At 40.9% G+C, this 23,252-nt stretch overlaps 1 protein-coding gene across 7 annotated transcripts in view; it reads left to right on the top strand.

Moving 5' to 3' along the window:
* Positions 1–23,252, top strand: part of GAS2 (growth arrest specific 2) — a 141,925-nt gene that overhangs the window by 74,791 nt on the left and 43,882 nt on the right. For all 7 annotated transcript variants that reach the window (XM_060177000.1, XM_060176999.1, XM_060177003.1 and 4 more), the window contains 3 exons: positions 4,091–4,154; positions 10,684–10,825; positions 19,264–19,371. In XM_060177000.1, coding sequence (XP_060032983.1) covers positions 4,091–4,154; positions 10,684–10,825; positions 19,264–19,371 — 314 coding nt within the window. The remainder of the gene's footprint in view (positions 1–4,090; positions 4,155–10,683; positions 10,826–19,263; positions 19,372–23,252) is intronic.

Below are 23,252 nucleotides of genomic sequence, written 5' to 3'. Positions count from 1 at the left end.
AACACACCAATAATAAATCTAACTGGAAGGTAAGTTCTTTCTATATGCTCATTGCTGCATTGAGAGTGGCAATAGCTTTATTTTGGGTAGTCTTCACAAAAGCATCATAAAGTTTTTGCTCTTGATTTTCCTCTGGAATTTGACATTTTAGAATCACTTCACCAAATAACACTAGTGGATGTTGTTGGGGATGCTCAAACACGGATTTCTGTGGCTCAAACCTTATGGCCCCTATTCCTTTTCTGTCCACTAACTTTAATTTATAATTTGCCTGAGTCCAAAAGAACCAAAGTCATCTCTTAGGTATAAAGTTGACATTATTGAGAGACTCTTGAGTTTTATTATATCATCATAGGCTTTTTACACTAAATAAACATTCACATGATTTATATTCTTTTTTTTTTTTGCCTCCAGGGTTATTGCTGGGGTTCAGTGCCTGCATCATGAATCCACCGCTCCTGGAGGCCATTTTTTTTCTCCTTTTGTTGCCCTTGTTGTTGTAGCCTTGTTGTGGTTCTTATTGTTGTTGATGTCGTTCGTTGTTGGACAGGACAGAGAGAAATGGAGAAAGGAGGGGAAGACAGAGAGGGGGAAAGAAAGACACCTGCAGACCTGCTTCACCTCCTGTGAAGCGACTCTCCTGCAGGTGGGGAGCCGGGGACTTGAACCGGGGTCCTTACTCTGGTCCTTGTGCTTTGCGCCACGTGCACCTAACCCGCTGCGCTACCGCCTGACCCCCATGATTTAAGATTCTTACCTTTCTATATATTTAAGTATAAAATAAACAGTCTCTAGTTGTTCATTGTCACAACCACTGCTATTGCCACATAAGGGTTATAATCCCTATTGTTGTTGAGATGAAGATACTCTTGACACCCCCAGGTAGGTGTCAACACATGTTATCCAAATCATCATTCTACTCCACAACTCTGTTTTAATTGGTAGCTCAGTTGAAGAAGAAAAGAAAAAAGAAAAAACAAAAACAGACACACACAAAAAAACTAATGCACAGTAATGATGCAGTCAGCCTGTTATATTGTCTTTCTTCTGTTATCAGTATATTTCTCTTCCGTGTGGTATATTTCATAGTTGGTTATTGATTGCAAATTAACAGTTTTTCATTTCCCTATTGTGTGTATGTACATACACACACACCTTACACACGTACGTGCACACACATGCACACACACACACACACACACACACACACACACACACACACACACAGCTTCCATCAGGAAATCCTGAAATTGCATCTAAGGCTTCAAAAACTGTAGTCACTTACTTCACACAGTTTTTTTTTTTTTGAGCGTATTAGTAAGGTGTTATGAATTATTCTCGGGGCTGGACGGTTAAGCGCACAGGACAAGAAGCTCAAGGACCGGCGTAAGGATCCAGGTTCCAGCCCTCTGCTCCCCACCTGCAGGAGGGTCGCTTCACAGGTAGTGAAGCAGGACTGCAGGTGACTTTCTCTCCTCTTTGTCTTCCCCTCTTCTCTCGATTTTGCTCTTTTCTATCTAACAGCAATGACAGCAATAACAACAATAACGACAAACAACAAGGGCAACAAAAGGGAAAAAATAGCCTCTAGGAGCAGTGGATTCATAGTGCAGGCACCAAGTCCCAGCGATAACCCTGGAGCCAAAAAAAAAAAATTATTCTCTACAAGGATTTTATGTATTTCTCTTTCCCACTCCAAACAACTGTTTATTATTTGACACCAAGGGAAAGATAACAGAAAGTCCCCATCAAAGCAAAGCACTCTGGGGAAGGAAGGCAGGCAGGGAATAGAAAGGGTAGGAGATTTTTTGGGGTTCTGGTACATGATGGCGGAAGAGGACCTAGGATTCGGGTGAGAGTGTTTTGTAGGCACTAATCACGAGAAGATAGAAAATTGTGCACATGTGTAAACATCTGTACTGTAAGCCTTTACCCTTCTATAAAATGACAAAGAAAGGAGTTCAACCCAAAGGAATTGCTGACCTAGAGAGGAAGCTCATTTTTCTTAGTTTGTTTCTATTTGTGATCTTTGTTATTGCTCTTTTTTTGTTATGGATGCTTATGAGATTTCACAGACCATACATTACACTACTCCAAAATTTATTTAGAGGTTTGAGTAGAGAGCATAATGGTTCTGCAAAGAGATTCTCATGCCAGGGCTCCAAAGTCCCAGGTTCAAGCCCCTGCACTACTATAAGCCAGAGCTGATCAGTACTCTGGTAAAAAAAAATAATGATAAGTAAAATAAATTAAAAATAAAATTAAAATTGATTTAATATATCAAAACTTGTGGAATTTCCATCATTTTAGTCAGAGCTAGAAAAATAGGTTTATTTGAAATTGAAGGTAGTAAATATCTCTAGTTTAATCTAAATAATTTTAGGTTTTCCACATATAGAAGTTTGTTACAGTTCTCTAGAGGTCAGCTGAAACTAAAAATTTTATTATTAAGAATTAAAATATTAAATAATTATGATTTTGCCTAATCAATTCTATGTTATGGCATTGCTGATGGACTTAAAACCCATTTTAAAAGTTCTCAAGGTGACATTTTCTAACCAGATAATAAATTTGTGTCTGTTTAAAGCTAGTTAAATTACAGAAATTTACAAGTGAAATACATTTATTCTATTTTAAACAAGTTTTCATGATATACTTCCAACAAATTCCATTCTGATGCCATTGGACCAAATATTCTAAGAAGGTTAAGTTTAAGGAGCTAGAATATTCTAGGATATTGAATTTAGAAATGTATATTTAAGAATTAAAGCATTCCAAAGAATTAAAGCGTTTAAAGAATTAAAGCAGGATGTGGCACAATGAATAAAGCATTGGACTCTCAAGCCTGAGGTCCTAGTTCAATCCCTGGCAGCACATGTACCAGAGTGGTGTCTGGTTCTTTCTCTCTCTCCTCTTATCTCTCTCATTAATAAATACTTTTAATTTTCTTTTAAAACATTCCATTTTTTTGTTTCTCTATTAAAAGTTTATCAACAGGTAAGGTAGTTTTCTTCAAACAGGAAGTCTATTTAATCTACATAAAAACACACTTAGTGTAGTATTTTCCCAGTGTTTGTTATCTCTGTTAAGTGCTTCTTGTGTTTTGATGTTTTTCTCTCAAAAAAGAGCCCTAATTTTAACTTTAAAAGTGAGTAGTGTTAGCAATGCATAGATTCCTCTGATGGGCATGGCCAATGTGAGTATGAATTGTCAACATTACTGCACGTGTTCAAAGCCAGTAGTAACACAGGCGCCCTAAATCCACGCTGAGAAAGCATGCATCTCAGTCTCTAACTTGTTTGCCTAGAGAGCCAGACTGACTGACAGTAAACACTGCTGCCTGTTTGCAAAATCCAGGCATCTGGAAGATTTCCTTCCTGAATCGTCATTTGTATTAGATTTGCTTAGGAGGAAACATTCAGTTTCACTTGATATCATTGTCAAGAGAATAAAAAGGACTACAGAGTAAAATCTTTATTATTATTCATTACACTGTTGCTGCTAAAATCACTAGTAAAGATAAACTCAAGCCTTTTAAAAATGTTAAATATCTACTAAGCCTTTGTGTTAAAATTTTGGTTACTTTTGTCTCTAGTGTTGATTTACTACTAGCTAATGGGAGAAAATAATGTCAGGGTTAAGGATTATTCTGATTAAGTTTTCCTAAGACTCATAACTTTCATTTATTTATTTTTAAAAATTATCTTTATTTATTTGTTGGATAGAGACGGCCAGAAATCAAGAGGGAAGGGGGTGATAGAGAGGGAGAGAGACAGAGAGACACCTGCAGCCCTGCTTCACCACTCGTGAAGCTTTCCTCTTACAGGTGGGGACCAGGGGCTTGAACCCCAGGTCCTTGGGCACTGTAACACATACTTAGCCAGGTGTACCACCACCCAGGCCCCATAAGACTCATAACTTTTAGAAATTATACTGGGGACAGAGATCTGAAATCTGGGTTCAGATTTCAGTAGCGCTGGGTGTGATGTGGAGCACGAGACTTGTGGGGGGCCCTTGGCAAGCCTGCTCCCCGTTGAGTGGTTCTCCTGCCCTTTCTGTACTTGACTGTCACACCCGTCTTTTCTTTCAGTCCTTCACAAGCAGCCCAGAGAAGTGTGTCTCTGCTTGCTAGAGCTCGGCCGGATCGCAGCCAGGTAGGTCAAACCACTGTCTTACACGATGGTTAATAGCATCTTATATAAATATGCTGAGTCTGAGAACTAAGGCTATTACATTTTTTTCCCATCTAAGTGAGCTCCCCCCCCCACTCCCCAGTTCTCAGTCTAATGTGCCTTAGAAAAGGAAACTTGTCTTGGGTGGTTTATAGCATAATGGTTATGCAAAGAGACTTTGATGCCTGAGGCTCTCAAGTCCCAGGTTCAATCCCCCACTCCACCATAAGCCAGAGCTGAGCAGTGCTCTGGTAAAAAAAAAAAAAAAAAAAAAAAAGGAAACTTGTAGAAAGAACACATGAGATTCTTGTCTTTTGCTATAATATGGATAGAACCGAGATTTTGTTAGTGAAATAAACTAGGAGAGAGACATACTGGATGATCTCACTCCTATGTGGGATTCAAGAAACAAAGAAACAAAGCAAAGAGGCAGGGGGATTTATTAATAAGCCCTTGGTCTGTTCCAACAGATCTAATGCCAGTGGCTAAGCAAGAAGGGGACTGAAAGTACAGTGGGGACATGGGGGTTTGGTGTGTGCTGGGTGCTGACTGATAATTTGGGGAGATATACAGCCATACACTTAAGGTAATTGACTTATAAGGCAATATTTCTCCAATACAAATCAAAATTTAAAATGGGACCTTCTCACATGTACTCCTTAAAGCCTCGAAGAGAGACTCCAAATGGCCTTTGTTTGAAAAGTTGTCTGCTGAACAGTTTGCATACGTTTTCTGATTCAGGACTCAGTTTGGGGGCTTGATCATTTTATCTGGACTCGTCGCAGAAGCTGTGGCATGTGTCAGGAAAGCAAGAAATCCACTGCTAAGAATCTTGATCATAAAGTTAACGAACCAGAAAGGTCTAGCCTAGCACTCTTCTTGGTAGTATCCACCCTCCCCCATATCTCTGAACTGTATCAATGTGATAGTGGATTCAGCCTTGATATTTTACTCCCATCCATGCTCAGTTTGGGATTCAAAGGTGTTCTCTTCTCCAAAGCTCTAAAATCTTATACATGGAAAGGAATAACAAACAGGATATATATATATATCTTTTTTTTTTTTGAAATCTCATAGTTAAACTAGCAAAGTACAATGATAAAGAGTTAGCCTTGAAAGCCATATGAAGAAGTCATTTGAAGTGCAGTGGAAAAAAAAGACCTATTTGATGACTAAATTGGCCTGCAGGTGCAGACCCCTAACCCAAGGGGGATTTCATGATTTACAGCCTGTTGACATCTCCAGACAGACAGGAAGCCAATGAATCGTACTTAATATGCATTTCAGGCTGGCGGCTGTGTACCCCAGGCAGCTTGGAACCTTCAGGAGCCAATATAAGCAGAGACGTGAAGTTTAGTGTTGACTTTCCATGCTCGGTGGCGTAGTTGATTTTCAGTGTTCCCAGATAAAGAACAGTCTCCCGCTCATTTTTCCTCATATGACTGTGAACTGCATCCAGGCTTTGTATACTTTGTATTTGACGTGGGGTTACTCTAAAATAGATGTCTTATGTCACTTGGTGAAACACAGAAACAAAAATTATATACAGCCTCCTGTCTGAAAGGTGATGGAAATATTTCTATAATAGCAAATTAAGTAGATTGCACTTGGCGTGACTTAAGCCTTCATGTATGTTTTTACTTATAATTATTTTTTTTTATTGACTGTGAGTTAGTGTGTTAGATTCCTCTAACCTTGCTGCCCAGTGTACTTTATTCTCTTAAGAATACTAAGCATAAAAAAATGCTATTTGTTGATGGATCTCAGCCTACATATCAACCACAATTTCATACAATTTCAAAGCAGAATTTATAATTTATCCTCCTATACTCTAAGGCACATTAACATGACTTATTTCTGACATTCCACAATTCTGGGGAAAAAATTTGAAGAGGGGTTTTAATAAGTTCTTTTCCAAGGAAGACAAGCAATATTTGGTCATACTTAAAACACTGAATCTTAAGTTTGGAAGAAGTTACATTATTTCAATAGGTAGTATAGTGTGTTCAAACATATTTTAAAACGTTGCCAAAAATACCATCATGCTGTGGTTTCCTGGTCATTCAACCTTTGCAGTATCTAATTATTAGCCAGCAGTCATTCCAAGGCTTGTGCCACGTGCAACACACTATACTGAGCATGAGGCAAATAATGTTCAGCCTTCAGTCTACAGTATTAAGACACAGGGATTGGAATTTGCATGTTGCACTGAAGTGCAGTTGAGACTCAGAAATGTGTCTGGTAACTTAGTCATTCCAGATCCATACAGGATCTTCAAGGGCTGTTGAGTTTCTTTCATTCTCCCTCTGCCTCTCTTGTCTTTGCTAAACAGGCATCAGAGGCAGACCCATTTTTTTTTTTAATTTTTAAAAATATTTTTTATTTGTGATTAAAAGTTTGTTATAAGTTTTATAAGTTTATAAGATTACAATGTACAGTTTCACACCATACCCATCACCAAACTTCCCAAAGGTAGCCACAACAGTTCTCACAAATCTTGCAGTTTGCTTGTTTCTGTTTTTCTTGGATTTTTATTATTTTTTTGGCAAGTTCATATAAACCCGATCTCTAGTTTCCACACATGAGTGAAGATATCTGGTGGTTGTCTTTCATCTTTTTACTTATTTTGCTAAGCATAATCACCTCCAGTTCCAACCATTTTGTCCCAAAGGACACAATATCATCTTTTTTGATTGCAGAATAGTATTACATGGAGTATATATCCCAAAACTTTTTTAGTCAGTTATCTTTGATAGGCATTTAGCCTGCTTCCACTCTTTGGCTATTGTCAAAAATGCATCTATAAACATAGGGATACATATGCCTCTTCTAATTGGTGTTTGACTCTCCACTTGGTAAACGCCTAAGATTGGCATTGCTGGATCACAAGGTACTTCTATTTTTATTTGTTTTTTTTAGGACCTGAGTTTGAACCCCCAGTCCCCCACCTACAGGAGGAAAGCTTTGCAAGTGGTAAAGCAGGTCTGCAGGTGTCTCTCTCCCTCTCTAAAACCCCTTCCCTCTATATTTCTGGCTGTCTATCCAATACATAAATAAAGTTAATAAAAAAATTTTTAAAAAAAACAGGCAGACCCATTTTTAAGTTTCCCCTTCCTAACAGAAAACAGACTCCTTGAGGTTAAGTGATTTTTCTGGATTTGAAGGGTGGGTTAATGGCACACTTAGTTGAGTTTCTCATAGGGGGGGTTAAAAAAAAAGCTAAAGAAATCTCTGAGAATTTTCTTGGCACTTTTCAACAATAATGAGATACTGGGCAGAGTGCAGTATAATTTGTGAGCAGTAGAAAGAATTTTTTTAAAACAACACATACAACAAGGGCAACAAAAGGGAAAATAAATAAATATAAAATTTTTTTAAAAAACAACAACACATAATCTCTGTTTTATTTATTTAATTTTATTATTCTTATATTTGATAGGACAGAGAGAAATTGAGGGAAGGGATAGAGAGAAAGGAACACCTGCAGACCTGCTTCACCACCCTCAGTAGAAAGGTGTGCATTGTTTTTTTAGTATATTCTATTTTTTAGCAGGATTTGAAGTCCTCTGGATGAACTTTTGGGGGTAAACATTATATACACTTTAAATGTATGAAAACAGACATATTTTACTAGAGTGGTCTGTGTTTAGAGATTCAGAACAAGGAAGTTGAGTCCATGCTGGAAACCTGAAATCACTGTTACATGAAAATACAGGAAACCTTTTCTTCCCCATTCAAACAGTAACATTTTAGGACCTGCTGTGTGCTAGGATTTGCTTACAATCATCCCTATTATCCCATTAATCTCTGTATGAGAGACTGGGAATGAAATGTACTAAATAGAAAGTACATTTAAAAAATATTATCATTATTTTTGGATAGAGACAGTCAGAAGTCAAGAGAGAAGGGGGAGATAGAGAGGAAGAGAAATACCTGAAGCCCTGCTTCACCACTCGCAAAGCCTTCCCCCCTGAAGGTGAGGACCAGGGGCTTGAACTTGGGTCCTTGTGCACTGTACTATGTACACTCAACCAGGTGCATCACCACCCAGCCCTGAGTGTAGATTTTTTAGCTAATAATTCATGTGACTAAAAACTGCTACATTTTCTAGAGGCAGTCCTCAAAACAGTTAATGTTGAGGTGAGTTGTACCAGCTTAAATAAACCTTTACTGACTTCAGACAGTTTTTTTTTTTTAAGCTCCCAAAGGGCATTTGGCAGGTAGCACTCATTCTTGGCTGAATTTTGAAAAAAGAAAAGAAAAGAAAAAAGTAGCCAATGGAACATCAGTCATCACCTTTATAACTGAGAAGGTTCAAGCTGAAGGATGTGACCTGTCTCTATCTGACCTGGACAGAGAAGCCAGGGAACTACCTCATGCTCAACACAGATGAGTGAAGGGGGGCAGTTCCCAGGGAGGCCTCCCTTGAGCTGCATCAAGCCTGCTCAGCTGACTCTTAAACTTACCAGCTTGATAAATCTGGCATCACGTTGGAAAGGATGAAGAAGCCCAAAATTAGGGAGTTGGGTGGTAGCACAGCAGGTTAAGCGCATATGGTGCAAAGCGCAAGGATCAGCATAAGGATCAGCTTACAGCTTCGGGCTCCCCTCCTGCAGGGGTGTCACTTCACAAGCAGTGAAGCAAGTCTGCAGGTGTCTGTCTTTCTCTCCTCCTCTCTGTGTTCCCCTCCTCTCTCCATTTCTCTCTGTCCTATCCAACAATGACTACAACAATAAAAAGATTTTTTTAAAAGCCCCAAATCAAACCGAGTAGCCTGCAGGGAAGCAAAACACCGGGAGTGGGGAAATGGCTTCTTCCCTAGTGTGTGCTGAGGAAGGACATAGCAAGTCCTAAGAGGACTCTAGCCTGGACGGTGTGTTGCTACACAGTTTTACTCTCCCAGTCTCCCAGTGCAAGACATGCTTTCTCAACATCTTTATTCTCTAGCTGTAGACTTTTGGAGCTATAGATTATCCACAGCCTATCTGTAATACTCAAATGAAAACTTCTCCTTTGTGATTAAAATGTCAGGGAAAGTTGTGTCAGCTCTCCTTAGTCAATATACCTTCTCATCTTTCTCTTGCTCCCAGGTAGTCCTATCTCTTTTCTAGAATAGTATTTTTACCAGTGGAACTGAAAGTACAGAGAATTACATTATCCCAAAGGTCTTCCCTAACTCTCAAACACTGAAGTTCGCTTTGACCTCCTCCATCCACCGACAATGGGAATGTATCTTGAAACTTCAACTGCTGTTCAATTTAGACTATTTAAGTTATGATTGTGGGTGGTGAGTTTGGTAACTACATGACTCCCTTTCTTTGAGCTTCTATGTCCTTTACCAGAGCTCTGCTCAGCTGTGGTTTATGGTGCTGGGGATTGAACCTGGGATCTTGGAGCCTCAGGCATGAAGATTGTTTGTATAGCCATTAGGCTGTCTCCCTGCACTGCAGTACATTTTAGCATAGTTATCCTAAGTTACCTTTCTATTTTCTTTCTACTTTCCAGCCCCCTACAGTACTCATTGTGTTCTTAAGAGCATAATTGGGGGTCAGGCAGTAGTACAGCGGGTTAAGTGCACGTGGTGCGAAGTGCAAGGACCGGCATAAGGATCCCAGTTAGAACCCCTTGCTCCCCACCTGCAGGGGGGTCACTTCACAGGTGGTGAAGCAGGTCTGCAGGTGTCTATCTTTCTCTCCTCTTCTCTTTATCCTCTCTTCTCTCGATTTCTGATTTCTCTCTGTCCTATCTTAACAACATCAATGGCAACAATAACAACAAGGGCAGCAAAAACGGGGAAAAATAGCCTCCAGGAGCAGTGGATTCATAGTGCAGGCACCGAGCCCCAGTAATAACCCTGGAGGCAAAAAAAAAATCATAGCCCACTGTGCTGTATAATCCTCCTCACTGCTTAGTTCTGGGTCCGTAAGAGGTATGTGACTAGCAGTGAATTTCTTCTCTACTAAACATCTCGAGGATGTTTATTTGGAGAGGGAGGGCTGCTGTTCTCAAACTTGATTCTAACTCAGATGGTATGTTTGCCTTTCACAGAGTTGTTTTCTGGCACTACAAGTAGTAATGTCCAAATACTTCAACTCTAGCAGAGGGGCCATTAAAGATACTCAGTCTGCACTATCTTAGGATACCGTAGTATGCTAACACTTGAGTATTTTATCTACATTTATTATGCTCAGATATATCCTTTCAGACACACAGTCATGTATGTCTACACAGCAGCCATGTGTTCTTTCTCTATTTAAAAGAATGACATATTAGGAACTCTCCAATTCCACAACAGAAAAGGCTAGTATCGCCTTTTCCCTCCAGTCTAACTTCATGGAGAAAACATGTTGACTTACAGAATTTTTGTTGTCACAGTGGCACATTTTCACACCTACCTCCCAGCTATCATTTTCTAACATCAGCAATTGTTCCTATAATATTTACAATCACTCGTAACATACATGTGGCATGATGAGTTATGCATGTGTGTCGGTCTGATGTCTTTTAAAAGGTATGGTGTGGAGCCTCCTGGTTTGATAAAACTGGAAAAAGAGATTGAGCAAGAAGAAACACTCTCTGCCCCTTCTCCTTCTCCGTCTCCTTCATCAAAGTCTTCTGGAAGAAAGAGTACAGGAAACTTACTGGATGATGCAGTAAGTAAAATTAACCAAACATTTCTTTTTACCAGTTACTTAATCATTTTTGAACTCCAAAAAGTATCCTGTAACATATCAGCTCAATCTGTACTTAGTTTGATTTTATTAAAATTTATTTTAAATTTCTTCAGAAAAGAGAAATGGAGTCCTATCGTTCATTTGGGGTTCAAAACTTTGAGTTATTTCAAATAAAGCGTCTCTTAACCATTCCAAGTAGAGTCTAAATGTGTAGGATAAGAAGTCAGCTTCCTGGAAATTGTCTTTGAAAATACTTGGGCACTGTAGCCGTGGCTCCTCATCTCACAGATAAGAATCCCTGGGCATGAGATCCATGAGGTCGTGAGGACGAAGACAGGAGGAGAAGCAGATACGCCACAGAGGAGAGAACTGCCCTTCATGCTGGCCGGCACAGGGCCCCCTCATGGTTTTTCAAGTGCTCTTGTTAGCTGTAAGAAAGCTTTCTCATTGAGGAAACAGAAATTTAAAAGTCGAATCACCTTCTGTCGGGGTGGGGGTGTGTGGAGTGGTGGAGAAGAAAGAGCTTTGCTTCAACCCAGTTTTGTCTGATTCTCTCAAGTCCCAGCCCTTCTACATAGGAGTCAGTCACCTATTCTCTTTGACACACTAGAAAAGTTTTCTTAATTTCCTCAGAATTACAGAAGATAGATTCTGAGTGTTAACAGCGAGCAGAATGAGTCAAAGCTCTTAGAATACTTCTGTTGTCTGTTAAATAGTCTTGAAAGTAAGTACTGTGTTTGATAATGCATGTACATTTACCTTCCAGCACGTATATTCTCAGTGTAAATGAGAGGAATGATTATGTACTTGGGGGTGAGGGAGAGAAAGGGCTGTGTGTTCCAATTGTTAGGTTAGTACTTGCACTCCCTTGGTGGGGCTAGTGAATCGCGCAGGAGCATGTACACACACGCACACAGGTAGATGAAATTATATTCTTACAGTCTTGTAATATCATAAACCAAAATTAAATAACAAAATAAACAAATAAATAGGAAAGTGATTTGATAGACAGAAATCCCAGGTACTTATTATAGACCATGGAGAAAGTCTTTCGAAGCTAACACCCACCACACTGCCTGTTCACATGTAGCAGAATGGGCTGAAAAGCAAGCTTCTTGAGGTTGAGCCTGATGTAAAGTTTCGAGACCTCCTTTGAATCATGAACTTAAAGGCTGGAATAATTCATATGAAGAGTTGGGGGGTTTCTGTTTTGTAGTTAGTAGTCCTATTTTAGTTATATTCCAAAGAGCCCAAGACTATACTAGTGTTGGGATCACGGACCAAGGGATATTATGGGGGGCAGAGGGTGGAAGGTCTGGCTTCTGTAATTACTTCCCCACTGAACATGGGCATTGACAGGTTGATCCATACTCCCAGCCTTTCTCTTTTCCTAATGGGGCAGGGCTCTGGGGAAGTGGGGCTCCTGGACACATTGGTGGGATCGTCTGCCCAGGGAAGTCCAGTTGGCATCATGGTAGCATCTGGAACCTGGTGGCTGAAAGAAGAGTTAGCATAAAAGCCAAACAAATTGTTGACTTATCATGAACCCAAACAAGAATACTGCAGATGAAGAGTTGGGGGGTCTCCGTTTTATAGATAAGTTAGTAGGCCTATTTTATTATATTCCTAAGGGCCCATGACTATACTAGTGTTTTTTTTTTTTTTTTCCTGAGCCTGACATCTGATATGCAGGTGGATCCAATTTATTGTCTTGGGAGATGATGTCATGGCTGCAAAAGGGCCAAAAAGCTGGATCAGGGAAGAGAGTAGCTTCCAAATATGGGAAAGGGGTATAAATATTGTTGACTGTAAACCCCATTGATTTGATCTGATCTGGGGCCCATATTCAGCTTAGGAGCCTATGTGACCTCTGCATCCCTGTAGATCTGAGCTCCCATTCTGTGGTCATGAGTAGGAATGTCCCAAGCTGTTCCAGTTTCAGGATCCATCTTCCTCAGGTAGAAGATAGAGTATGTTGTCCAGCCTCCCTTTGGAGGATGGAACATTCCTACCATTGTTGATCCATGTTGAGGGCCAGGTCCTGTGGTGGCCCACAGAGGGGTCTATTGTGTTGTTCCTGATAGAGACGACTGGTAACATTGGGGGAGGGGTTTATTCGAGGCATAGGCCCATCTTGTAGACAGGGCCTTTGAATTCAGTGCCTCTTGAAAGAGTTTTTATATCACAAGAATATTTTTAAAGATCAATCACATGCCTTGCTTTTTTTTTTTTTTTGTAAGGATGTAGGATAATAGTTTGTGTTCACACATGATGGCACATTATTCATATGTTGAGAAGATTTTTTCTTCTTTTTTAATTGCATGTTTTCACTATGCCTACCTTAGAATAAGTTAGTCTTTCTTTTATGAAACTATTCTCTGGGGCCACTACACTTGAGCTTACTTCTTTTCTTATCAACTGTCACTTTCATTCCTGTTCTTTTAACATTTTTATTTATTGAAATATATTCTTCATAGGTACAGGGAGAAATTGGGAGGGAAGGGGGCACAGAGAGGAAGAGAGCCACCTGCAGCACTACTTCATTTGTTTATTTATTATTATTTTTGCCTCCAGGGTTATCACCAGGGCTCAGTGCCTACACTACTAATCCACTGCTCCTGGCGCCATTTTTTTCCCCATTGTTGTTGTTATTGATTTCGTTGTTGTTGGATAGGACAGAGAAAAATAGAGGAGGGGAAGACAGAGAGGGAGAGAGAAAGTTAGACACCTGAAGACTTGCTTCACTGCTTGTGAAGTGACCCCCCTGCAGGTGGGGATCCGGAAGGGGCTCAAACTATGATCCTTGTGCTTCATACTATGTGTATTAACCTGCTGCACTACCACCCAGCTCTCCCTCCATTCATTTTTCTTTAATCCTTTATAGTTGAACTCTGACCCATGCCACCTTTCAATTCCTAATGAATACAAAACCAAGTCAAGTGAATTCATTTGCACTCAAATTATGAGCCCTCAACCCCTCTTGTGGTATTTGTTTCTGAACTTTGTCTCCGTGAACATCACCATTACCGTGATTCTAAACTTAAATACAGCTCAGAGATGATTTGAATTGTATGGGTTGGGGCTGGATGCTGAGTGCACCTGGCTGAGTGCACACATTACCCTGAATAAGGACTGAGTTCAAGTCCCCAGTCCCCACTGGGTGGTGGTGCACCTGGTTGTGCTCACATGTTATAGTGTGCCAGAACCAAGGTTTGAGTCCCCACGCCCCACCCGCAGGGGAGGGGAAAGCTTTGCAAGTGGTGAAGCAGGGCTGCAGGTGTCTCTATGTCTCTCTTCCTCTCTATCTCCCCCTTCCCTCTCAACTTCTGGCTGTCCTCTATCTAGTAAATACATAAAGATAATTTTAAAAAAATCATACTAGGCATATGATCGCTCTGACATTCCAGGTTAAGCCCAGACTATTTCATGTCATAAGTCCTCCAAGTTCTGACCTCTCACATATTTCCTGGCATTTTTGCCCTCAGGGTGGGCTTTTTAATTATCATTCTGATAGTATCTGTTGTCAGCACGCCTGCCCAGCCGGCTCCAGATTCCCAAAGGCATCTCATACCCGAGGTTTTCCGGCTCGCAAGGCTCCTCATGGCCACGCCTGCTCATCCCTTACCTTTCAGCCTCTTGCCTTCTTGCAGATTCTAAGCTGGGTGTTCTCCTGTACAGAGCTTTGCTTGCCATCACTCCTCCCAGTTAGAACTGACAGAGCAGCCCCTGGCTTTCCAAGTACCTTGATGTAACGGAATGACACATAAACAAGGCACGCTTATGATGGGTGTCATGTCCATTCCTCTTAGGGGAGCTTCTTGTTCTCAAAGACAGGGTGCATATTTTGCTCTGTTTTCTCTTTTTTGTTTGTTTGTTTGTTTTTTAAGTCTTTAAAATGCTCTTTATTTATTTATTGGATAGAAACTGCCAGAAATCATGAGGGAAGGAGGAGACAGAGAGGGAGCGAGAGACACCTGCAGCCCTGCTTCGCCACTAGCAAAGCTTTCCCCTTGTAGGTGGGGACTGGGAGCTCCAACCTGGACCCTTGAGCACTGTAACATGTGTGCTCAACCAGGTGCGCCACCATCCCGCCCCAGGGAGCACATCTGATTAACGTATTTGTACCTAATCTCACGGCTGTCAGATTAACTGTCAACATGGGCCCTGTGCAAAAAAGCATCTCCCTTTTCCCGTTTATCTGAAATGGCCACATATTGTGGAAAAAAAACCGTGACCGTCTTCACTTCGCTGTAGCTTCCCAGGTGAAGGTGACCTTTTCCACCTGAAGGCGTGTCTGTGAGTCTGAGAGGAGTAGCCAGAAGGGTCACCAGCTGGTCTCCTGTGGCCCTGCCTTTCCTCCTTTCCCCTACCCCTGGGAAGGAGAGGAGAAGAGCAGGAGGAAACACAGTGAAACATCAATGAGAAGCATTTGAAAACGGTTTCCCAATGTTCTGACCTGGAGAAGCAGGGCGAGATCGACAACTCTGTTGGAAATGGCACGCCGGTGATGCTGTGGTAATATTTCCCACTCTGGATTCTCCTCTCTCAACTGGAAACCGAAGGAGCTAGATTTCTCTCAGTAGTTACTGCAGGGCTGGAAAGGTGGCTCAGTGGTAGAGACCGGGATTTCTCTGCCTCGGGGCCTGAGTTCCATGCTCAGAACTAAATATGCCAAAATGTTTTCCAAACAGAATTCGGAAGCATGGGGGGAGGGTCTAGCTCAGTGGTAGAGCATTTGACTGCAGAATTGGGAAACATAACCAGCTCTTCAGTTATGGCTTTTGGCCCAGTATAGGGCACATGCAAAGTGAGTATTTTGATATATATATATTTTGTCAGCTGGAAGAACACCGTGCTCTGAGAGCCTCTAAACCAGCACCTCTCAAGAATATTTAGTCAAACACTAACGCGACTCAGTGTGCCTTGGAAATTGATTCCATGACAAGGTGAAGCTGAGTCTGTAGTCTTTCCCAGGAATCCGGCTGTGCGCCATGTGAGAGGTGCTAGCAAGTGACATCAGGTCTTGTTCAGCTTGGAATTCTGCACGTTGAGTTGACTTGGTCACACAGGCCTCTCAGTCTCCCTTATTCTGTGTAGGGGAAGGTACGCTGCGGTATTTGCATTCTGTTTGAGTGGTGGCTGTTCATGAATGTTGTTTCGTGTCAGGGACAGAGGAGCACAGAAGAGCAGTAGCTTGAGCCTCACTGATGATTTATATCAGAGCCTCTCATTGTCCAATATAAAAAGGAAATGGTCCCTATGGCAACGGCTTCACTGCATGGGAGACATATATAGCCACTGGGGAGCGGAATCTTGTGCTCCAGGATGTGCTTTAAATGTAGATATAAGATAGGAAGTATTTGCAAAGTAACTGTGTTTAATAACACCCACTATATGTATTCTGACCCAATGACTGTCTACACAGGAAAATAAGGATTCAAAGGGGAATTAAAAGAAAAATAATGGATGAGTGGAAAAAAAAATAAAAGCAAGAAAAGAGACCTGTTAAAATACCTCCCAATAAATAGTCTTCACAATTACTGCCAGGTTCTTCTTCTTTTTTTTTTTTCAAAAGTGTTATTGTATATTTAATTATTTATCCTTTTATTTTAGCAAGAGGAGGTCATAGCACTGCTCAATTCTGGCTTATGGTGACTCTGGGGATTGAACCTGGAACCTCCCAGCCTCAGGCCTGAAGAATCTGGTGTGATACCATCTTTGCTCGCCAGCCTGAGCTAAAGAAATTTTAATGTTCACTCACATTTCCTTTTTTACTACTTCGGTGAATTCATGAGATTTTGAGGGGAAAACAAACCAGACAGCAAAGCAGTAACCATTTTTGGTGATAACGCATCCCCCTTTTTAGTTAGTACTGTATCAGAGGAGCACAGTGGGCAGCATTCAGACTAGCTCCTTCTCTAGATGTCCCGTTAGACTGATTCAGCTGCGATCAAACTGTGGCGTCTGGCTTAGTTCTCTTTGCATTCCCTGGAATTGGGCTAGTTCCCACACAATGAGCTGAATACAGCTCTAAGAAACTCTTCGTCCTTTCTTCCTCTGCTCTGTCAACTTCCTCAGTCTGGGGGTGAGAGTATAATTCCAAGTAATCTGGCTCCTCTTGAAACCCCACTTCAGCAGAAAACTGTCTGGGTTTCTAGCCAGACACAGAACACCTGGCAGACTGACTTTTCCTGAGGTAATGTCAGAAGCACAGATGTCATCAATCTGTTGACTCAACAATCTATTTCCCCCTCCCAGAGTCTGGCCTTGTCTCTTCCATATCTGTCTCCAGCTTTTCACACAACTACAGAAAAAAATTTTTTTCTTCCTCTTTTTCTCCTTCTCCTTCTCCTCCTCCCCCTCCCCTCCCCCTCCCCCTCCTCCTCCTCCTCCTCCTCCTCCTTCTTCTTCTTCTCCTTCTCTTCCTCCTCCTCCTCCTCCTCCTTCTTCTTATCATTTTCCAAAGCTCAGAAGGTATGAGAGAAGGACAGGACACTTGAGAAAGCGTGTTTGTGTTTCATTTGCTATAAACAGTTTCTGTTTTGTCTAAGAACAGGTCAGGATGGAAATACTTTGAGCTCCTGCTTACAGCTGCTGTTCCTTTCCTTTCTTTGAATCACTGTGTGCAGGAAGTGTGGATTGACAGGCTGCCATAGCGGCGAAGCACCCTTTGTGCCATTTCTCAGCAGAGGACTCACCTGCACACTTGCAGACTGTCTGCTCAGCTTCTAAATGGCAGTGAAACTCTGCTGAGTGGTGCTCGCCCAGTATTCATGTGCCTTTATGATGCAGACGGCTTCTCTTTATTTTTTCATTTTCATTTTTTATTAGTGATTTAATAACGATTAACAAGATTGTAAGATAACAGGAGTACAATTCCACACAGTTCCCATCACCAGCGTTCCATATCCCATCCCCTCCATTGGAAACTTCCCTATTCTTTATTCCTCTAGGAGTATGGACAAAATTCTTTATGGGGTGCAGAAGGTGGGAGTTCTGTCTTCTGTAACTGCTTCTCTGCTGGGCATGGGTGTTGGCAGGTGGATCCATACTCCCAGCCTGTTTCTATTTTTCCCTAGTGGAGCAGGGCTCTGTAGAGGTGGGGTTCCAGGACACATTGGTGAAGTCATCTGCCCATGGAAGTCAGGTTGGTGTCATGGTAGCTTCTGTAACTTGGAGGAAAAGCCTTAAGATATAAAGCAGAACAAGTTGTTTAATTATCAGGAACCTAGAGGTAAGAATATAGCAGATGACGTTAGGGGTCTTCATGTTGGAAAAAGCTAGGAAGTCTATTTAACCTATGTTCCATGTGGCCCCGTGATTTTAGTAATTTTCCCCAATCCAGATAGCTCAGCGGCAGGTAGACTCATTTTCTCCTAGATGTTCAAGGCCCTTCTCCCTCTAGCTCTAACTCCCCAACCCCCCTCCCTCCTATTTTTTTTCTCCATCCCTGCTTGTCTTATAAAACCCTCTAATTGTATGACAAGAAGAGCAATACCACCGCTAGCAGTGAGGCAACACCAACACACTTATCTATGTGTATGCATGTAATTAGACACTTAGCAGGCATATGTAGAAAGGGACGCACAGAGAACACTGAAAACAGCATGGGACAGAGTCACTGATCGCAGTCTCATCCCAGAATGCTGTTCTGTGTTAAGGGAGGAAATAGCATCTGGGACTTGGTCGCTGAGGCTGTGAGGCTTCTGCAGATGTCACTGCGGTTGGTGAGGCTTGTTAAGATTGAGAGTTATAGATATTTGTTATATATATTATTTATTTTATCTTAATGAGGGAGAGAGAGAGAAGGACCGGAACACTGCCCAGCTCTGTCTTATGGTGGGCCAGGGGATCCTCAGAGCCTCAAGATTGAGTCTTTCTGCAGAACCATTATGCTGTGTCCCCAGCCCTCAGCTATTTGGTGTTATCAGATAGAGGACAGACCTTCCCTCTATACCCCATGGTCACGCCTCCCGGACCACCAAGTCACAAATTCTAAAAATGGATAAGATTAGTCTCATTACAACCAGAGTATGGAAGTATGCATTATGTGTGAATATATAGTCTGTGTTCTGGTTTTCAGTCGACTTCCTTTGTCAAGCCAGTCAATACCCATAGTCTATCCTAACCCTCCCTAAATGAGAACTTGAGGCCTCATCCCTACATTTCCAATTGATTATCCTCTGGCAGCATTGTCCTTGCCACTCGTGTTTCTGTACAGTCACTTTGGAAAGTGTTTAAGATCTGACCTTTGCACCACTAGGGTTTAACATAGTCTTGTGGTCCTGTCGCGGTCACAGCCTGACACAGAACACACAACACGTGAATGTCCCCAAGGCCTCTGAGCCCATGGAATCTCAATCATTCTAAACGGGGTGTGTCTATAGGGGACAAACCTGCCGGCTCTTCTATTCCAGGTGAAACGGATTTCTGAGGACCCTCCCTGCAAATGCCCGGCCAAGTTCTGTGTGGAGAGGCTCTCTCAGGGGAGGTACCGCGTGGGAGAGAAGATTCTCTTCATCAGGGTAAAGTTCCTCTTTTCAGTGTATTTACTGTCACTAGGATGGGTATCTAGGGCCTTGAATTGGGGTTACAGGGGACATACCATCCATGCACACATGGATCTGAAGACATAAGGTATGAACATCTTCTAATGTATCACATAATTCATGCCTAGGGCTAAAAAGTTGAAACATCTTTCTCTCCATTAATAATAATATTATTATTATTACCACCATTATTATTTGATAGAGACAGAGAGACATTGAGAGGGGAAGGAGAGATAGAGAGATGGAAAGAGATCGACACCTGCAGCCCTGCTTCACCACTTGTGGAGCTTTCCCCCTGCAGGTGGGGACCAGGGGCTTAGAACCAGGATCCTTGAACACTGTAATGTGCGGCTTAACCTGGCTCACCACCACCTGGCCCCCTCGTCTTTCTCTCTTTACACAGCCACACATACCAAACAGGTCACAGAGATCAATTAGAATGTAGAAAAGACAAAACAAATTCATTTTTTGTTTATTAATTTATTTTTTAAGAGAACTAATGCCCCCGCCACACACACACACACACACACACACACGCACGCACGCATGCACACACACACACACCACACACACGAAAGCTTACAACCACTACTGATAGGAAGTAGAATTCATATTCCACCCTGGTCTTCCAGACCTGAAGTTCCACAAGTGATTCTGAGTTGGGGTACTTTCAGTTCATTTAAATGTGACTTTTCAAGAAATTTGGTTAGTGAACTAGAGCGAGGAGAATACAAATCATCATTGCTAACCTTCATGTGAATGGTCTACAGGTTACAGTAAGTGCAGTGTGGACCCACACCCATGAATGACTGAGTGGTTTCTAGCTTTTTTTTTTTCGAATTTCATGGCCTCCATTAATAATCATCCCAATCAAAAACTGACCTAGATATCGCAGACAGTTTTAAATGATAATTATTGGCTTAGCTAGATATCACTGTAGAACTTTTTTTTTTGCCTGTGGTGTTAACTAAACACTCAAGATTGCTTATGCTATCAAAATAAGTTTGCAACTTTTGTGAAAACATGAATTTCTCTCTTCAAAAATAGGAAGATGAAAATATATAGCACATATCTAACTCTAGAATTCTTCAATTAAGTACAAATAGATGGTCGACATTTGTTTTTTTTTGGTCGAGTTCTAAAGAAGTTCTGATTCAAATAAGCTGTGTTTTCTTCTTGTTGGAATCCTTTAAACATATCTTGTTTGTGACATTTTGGAGTATCTTTATTTAACATATGTGTCTGGTATCACTAATGAATATTCTGAAAAGTACTCAAATCAGTAATGTCTCAGTAGAGAATTTGTCGGACTAAGGTTTATAACTTCAGCTTTCCATTGAAGCTTTCGGATGGCAGGATGCTTAAAGCTCTGTAATATGTCAGTTGATTATAAACGGCCTGAAAGCTTTTCAACCATTTTATGTTTTATCCTGATTTTAGGTGAACATTTACTCATGTGTAGAAAATAAACCCATTCTAGGTAACTTCTTTTCTTGTCCTTTGGAATGAGAGTGAAGAAGACATAATCTTACGTTACCGCTAGAGGATTCAGAACAAGTCTGGGAGAACAATGATACTATGACTGACCCAATCATGTCTGAGTCTCTTATTTTTTATTGCAAGGATAATGTTCATGCTTGTTGTAAACAGGTGAGGCCACTTCCCCTCTGAGACAATAGAAATCAGTTGTTATCACCATGGATGTATTGAAATTTTAACTAGTAACCTTTAACTGGTACTCAGACACTTCTTTAGAATATTGGGATCTGAAGTCAAATTAAGCACAGGTTCTCCCCCTTTATTGGGGGTATTAATGGTTTATAATCAACAGTAATATGCAGTAGTTGGCAACATTTCTCAATTTTCCATGTAACACTCTCACTAGGTCCTCCTCCGCCATCATGTTCCAGGACCTGAATCCTCTCCCTGCCTCCCCCAGAGTCCTTTACTTTGGTGCAGTACACCAAAGCTAATCCAAGTTCTGCTTTGAAAACAGAGGGTTTTATTTATTTTAAGTTATCCCTTGTTACAGTGAAAGCATCGATCACACACTTGATGGATTAGAAACGTATTCCTATTATGTAGTCTAATGTCTTTAAGCAAAAAGTTTGTTTCATGTGTATTTATTTTGTATCTCTCCTTCCATATTTATACAACTATCTATTGATATTTTCACACAGAACAATTTATATACTATTTAAGACTTTTATCACATTCCATGTTTTGTTCCAGGAATTTTTTTTCTCCTTTTGGTGAAACCTATTATTATTATCTGTAGAAGAATTGCAATTTGCTTGGCTGAAAACCATCATATTTCATCCGTTAGTGATAGGTCTGAGTTGATTATCAGCACAGTAGAAGATATCATGTGTGTTCAATGCTACACTCCATTCCTACTGCTCCAGGTGAGCCTGCAGTTGGAGAAAAGAGGAAGTTATCACTCAGGGGTCAGCTAACATATTACAGCAGCCTGCTACTGGGACAGACACTTTAGAAAAACGTTTTACTAAAGCTCACTTATGTACTTTATCTTAGTTTTATACTGCCCACATCTGATTTGTGCTATTTTAAACTAATGGAATAATTTTGAAATTGACACTTATAAATGCTTATTTTTTTTATAAGTAAAACTTTCTAATACAGTCTAACTTGGAAACAAAAATGACTTTTTTTAAATTTGCTTTATTGCAAAATAGTCCTTTGTCAAGATTGTTATTGTAGTTTCTGTTTTCTCTTTTTTAAAAAAAATTATTTTCGGGGGGATTAGTGGTTTACAGTCAGCAGTAAAATGTGTAAGTTTATACATGCATAACATTTCTCATTTTTCCACATTTCCACTTCAGTCTCCACTAGGTCCTCTTCTGCCATCATGTTCCAGGATCAGAACTCTTCCCCCCCGCTCCAGAGTCTTTTACTTTGGTGCAATACACCAACTACTGAAATGACTTTTAATGAAAATATCCATCCATCCATATTCATTGAAATTATTATTATGTAATTTACTTTGTCATCACTGGGGCTTCACCACTCGGGGGACTGACTTTGTCCACGCGAGAAAGGAGTAGAGATGGAAAGACACTACGGCACCAGATCTTCCTCTGGTATGATGAGGGCTGGGCTTGAACCTGGCTCAGAAAGGATAAACACACATGCCACAACGTGTTAATAGGTCTGTATTTAAAACATTTAGTCTTGTGACCAGCTCTTTTCAACATAAGCCAGAGTTTAAAAAATAAAGGCATGCTAGAGAACAAGAGTCCAAAAACTTTTTTTAAAAAAAATCTGTCCTAAACGTTAGTTTTCAGCGTCTGACTAGATAACTCTGCATGAATGGCATGGGTGTCTACCTGATGTGGGCTTCTGCATAGGTCCCCTATGTGTGTACTTGTGTGGCCCTGCTGTCTCTTTGCAAATGTCTTGATTTACAGGTGGAGATTACTCTCCATCCAAAGCCTGTAGAGCAAACAAAAACCTCTGGGCCTTTTGAATGTGACTTTTGAGTAAGCAAGCTAAGTACTCCTTTACCAAGGTGGGGATTCTCTTATATCTAGCTCATCAAAAATAGTTTTTCGGGGCCAGGTGGTGGCGCACCTAGTTAAGTGCACACATTACAGTGTGCAAGGTCCTAGGTTCAAGCCCCTGGTCCTCACCTGCAGGTGAAAACCTCAGAAATGGTGAAGCGGCTCCACAGGTGTCTATCTCTCTCCTCTCTATCTGTCCTCCCCTCTCAATTTCTCTCTGTCTCTATCCAATAATAAATAAAATATTAAAAAAATAGTTTTTCAAAGTCAGGTTTTTGTCTTTCTCCAATAAACAAAATGACCTATTTTGTTTCTGTGTAGTACAGATTCAAATTT

This window comes from Erinaceus europaeus, chromosome 17 (assembly GCF_950295315.1).
Source record: "Erinaceus europaeus chromosome 17, mEriEur2.1, whole genome shotgun sequence".
In the NCBI taxonomy this organism is placed as follows: Eukaryota; Metazoa; Chordata; class Mammalia; order Eulipotyphla; family Erinaceidae; genus Erinaceus; species Erinaceus europaeus.
The sequence above is the reverse complement of the archived record's forward strand: the minus strand, read 5'-3'. Positions and strand labels throughout refer to the sequence as shown.